Source organism: Miscanthus floridulus, chromosome 8 (assembly GCF_019320115.1).
Source record: "Miscanthus floridulus cultivar M001 chromosome 8, ASM1932011v1, whole genome shotgun sequence".
Lineage (NCBI taxonomy): Eukaryota > Viridiplantae > Streptophyta > Magnoliopsida > Poales > Poaceae > Miscanthus > Miscanthus floridulus.
In genome coordinates, this window is record NC_089587.1 from 181831437 (window position 1) to 181835034 (window position 3598).

The window sequence follows — 3598 nt, forward strand, 5'->3', positions numbered from 1 at the left end:
ACATTTGGCTGCGGCGGCCATATGAAGAACACCAAGCCTCACCTCGGCAAGCTGGAAGACAGGAGCACGCCGATGGTGCTCTTGGGCTACGCGGAGGGCAACAAGGCCTATCGGCTTTATGATCCCAAGAGAGGCAAGGTGGTGATCTCTAGGGACATGGTGTTCGATGAGAAGGTGGCCTGGAACTAGGATAGTCTGAGCACAGGGGAAGCTGGCAGCTTCACCAGCACCTTTGTCATCGAGCACTTGGTCATCCACGGTGGTGGAGACACTGGAGAGGAGGTGCCGACCACTCCAGCAACAGAGCCGAGAACTCCTAGGGCTGTGCTGAGCACTCTGGGAGGGGTGCTGAGCACTGCAGAGGGGGTGCCAAGCATTCAGCAGCAGTGCTGAGCACTCCTGGCGCTATGCCGAGCACTCCGGGAGGGGTGTCGAGCACTGCAGAGGGGGTGCCAAGCACTTCAGCAGCAGTGCCGAGCACTCCGGGAGGGGTGCCGAGCACTGTAGAGGGGGTGCCGAGCACTTCAGCAGCAGTGCCGAGGGGACCACCGATCCAGTTCATCTCCCCTTCGAGCGACATCAGCGAGTTCATGGATGCTTTCCACGACAGCGAGGAGGTCCGATTCCGCAGGCTGGACAACATCATCGGCAATGCAGGGGCCATAGGCCTGGCGAGTCAGTTGCTCGACGATCCAGAGCTGCTCCTTGTTAGTGCCGAGGAGCCACCGACGTTCACAGTGGCTGAACGCGACGCCAATTGGTGACGGGCGATGTTGGAAGAGATGAAGGCCATTGAGGACAATGGCACATGGGAGTTGGTAGATCCACCGGTGGGCTATAGGCCGATCGGCTTGAAGTAGGTCTACAAGATGAAGCGGGATGAGCGCGGCACCATTGTCAAGTACAAGGCTCGGCTCGTCACCCGTGGCTTCGTGCAGCGTGAGGGCATCGACTTCAAGGAAGTCTTTGCGCCGATAGCATGCATGGAGTCTGTCCGACTACTGTTGGATTTGACAGTAGCGAAGGACTAGCGCGTCCATCACATGGACATAAAATCGGCCTTCCTCAATGGTGAGCTGGCGGAGATGGTCTTCGTCAGGCAACCTCTGGGTTTCGCCGTCAAGGGAGCGGAGCACAGGGTGCTCCGACTACGCAAGGCGTTCTACGGGCTGCGGCAGGCCCCGTGAGCATGGAACGCCAAGATTGACGCCATAATGGGCGAGCTTGGGTTCACGCGGTGTGCAACCGAGCACGCGCTCTACATGTGGCAACAGGGAAGGAGGAGCTCTTTGTCGGCGTGTATGTGGATGACTTGAATGTCACCGGCGCACGTGCGGCGGACATCAACAGCTTCAAGCATGAGATGGCGGCTCATTTCAAGTTGAGCGATCTCGGCGCGCTCTCCTACTACCTCGACATTGAGGTGAGGCAGGGGAAGCGGAGCATCTCCTTGGGCCAGCGCGCCTATGCGGAGAAGCTGCTAGAGCGGAGCGGCATGGCAGAGTGCAAGTCGTGTGCAACTCTAATGGAAGAGCGGCTAAAGCTATCCAAACACAGCATGGCGGCGAAGGTAGACGCGATGCGCTATCAGAGCATCATCGGCGGGCTACGCTACCTCACGCATACTCGGCCGAACATCGCATTCATGGTCGGGTACGTCAGCCGGTTCATGGAAGACCTGCGCGAAGATCACTGGTCGGCAGTGAAAAGGTTGTTGCGCTACGTCAAGGGGATGCTCGATCAAGCGATCATCTTCCCCAAGAGTGGCGACAAGGGAGGGTTGCGACTCACGGTGTTCAATGAGGCACCCCTCAAGGCAAAGGAATGTGAGCCAGAGCTCACTATTTTCAGCGATGCGGATATGGCGGGCGACATTGATGGGCGACGGAGCACCTCCGGTGTGCTCGTCTTCTTTGGAGAAGCCCCCATTGCTTGGCAGTCGCTGAAGCAAAAGATCATGGCGCTGTCAACGTGTGAGGCGGAGCACGTCGCAGCGGCCACGATGGCGTGCCAGGCAGTATGGCTGCGCCGGCTGCTGGGCGAAGCTCACCCGCCAGCTCTGATGGTGGACAACTAGCCCGCCATCGCTGTCGTCAAGAACCCTGTCCTCCACGACCAGAGCAAGCACATCGACATCAAGTTCCACTTCCTCCGGGACTACATCGATGGAGGGCAGATCGTCATCGAGTTTATCGAGACTGGCAGACAGCTCGCTGACATCCTCACCAAGTCACTCGAACGCCTGCGGTTCATGGAGCTGTGGAAGATGATTGGCATAGATGAGGTCAAGGCATCGGGCTAGCAGCAGGATTTGGGGAAGAATTGTTATACATAATCTGCTGCTCCTCATTTTCCTTGGTTGGAGACTGGTCGGCTCGGCCGACCACTCCCTGTTGGGAGTTGGGGACTGATCGGCTCTGCCGAATAGTTCCTGTAGCTATAGCTGTAGTATATTAGTTGGTAGCTATTACATGAGCCATGTCTTGGTAGTGGGCTGAGGTAAGCTTTGTACTGCTAGGAGTAGTAAGTGTACTATGTACCTTAGGAGTTGGTAGTTGGCGTACCCTGTACCTTAGGAGTAGGTAGTTGGTGTACTCTTGTACTCAGGAGTAGGTAGTTGGCCAACAACTATGTACCTGGTAGAGGTACAGATAGAGTTGTATATATTCCATGCACAAGGCAATGGAATACTCAGTTCAGTTGCCACATTCAGACTACAGAGCTCTGGTTCAGAGCTATAGCGGAGAGCTTCGGCCAACGCTGGTGCTTGTGCAGAGTGTGTGTGAGCTATTCTCAATATCTTCTTCTACCTCTAGCCATAGTGTGTGGTCGGCTCACCCGTTCCGAAGATCCAAGGGGCCAACAGGGGGCTAGTATCCGAACGTCCGAGCGCTAGCCACGTCCTTTGTAAAACTGACGTGACACTCTTAAATCTTAAAAACTGACTAAAACTTTTTCATTGAGACTGCTTATAAGTGTCCATGAGTTCTGTAAACACGTGTCTAAAGGGTAACCACCTTGCATTATACAACATGTCTACAAAGCACCACTTGTGGATTGGATAGGCAACTTGGCCACCGATAGGTACTGCGGACATAGCAACTTTTTTTTCTCGAATACGCAGGAGAGCTGCGTATCTTTGTATTAAGAAGAAAAAAGGGGCAAGAGCCCTTACAACACACACCCACACTCCTAATTTCGACATAGCACCTTTCCCACACGCCCAAAAGAAAACTTTGTTGAGCCCAGTGTGAACTGACAAACACCAAAAACTATAACCAATCTTGTTAAGTCGGAGCACATCACAAAGGTTAGGAAATCAACGTTTAAGTTCGATCTTAATGCAACTTCCCTAACAGAGAGCCACCTAATAGCATGTGGGGAAGATAAGTTATGCTCATCCCTCATCCTGGTTGCTAGTCAGCTACAACATTCAGAAGCCATCACTGCCAAGCTTAAATTAATAAGCATTCTGCATTCAGCTAGCAATTGAGGGTATATGAACCATTTCACCATAAAACAAACACAAAAATTGCGCCCATGCTGCTGCTGTAGAACACCACAACGCTTCCCTCAAAACACCATTGTCTACCACTCT

At 53.7% G+C, this 3598-nt stretch overlaps 1 protein-coding gene across 1 annotated transcript; it reads left to right on the forward strand.

The window, feature by feature from the left end:
* The first annotated feature begins 869 nt into the window (after positions 1 to 869).
* On the forward strand, positions 870 to 2077 carry LOC136470276 (uncharacterized mitochondrial protein AtMg00810-like). Its single transcript, XM_066468172.1, has 2 exons — positions 870 to 939; positions 1275 to 2077. The coding sequence occupies exons 1-2, from the start codon at positions 870 to 872 to the stop codon at positions 2075 to 2077; spliced, it is 873 nt and encodes a 290-aa protein (XP_066324269.1).
* The last annotated feature ends 1521 nt before the right edge of the window (positions 2078 to 3598 follow it).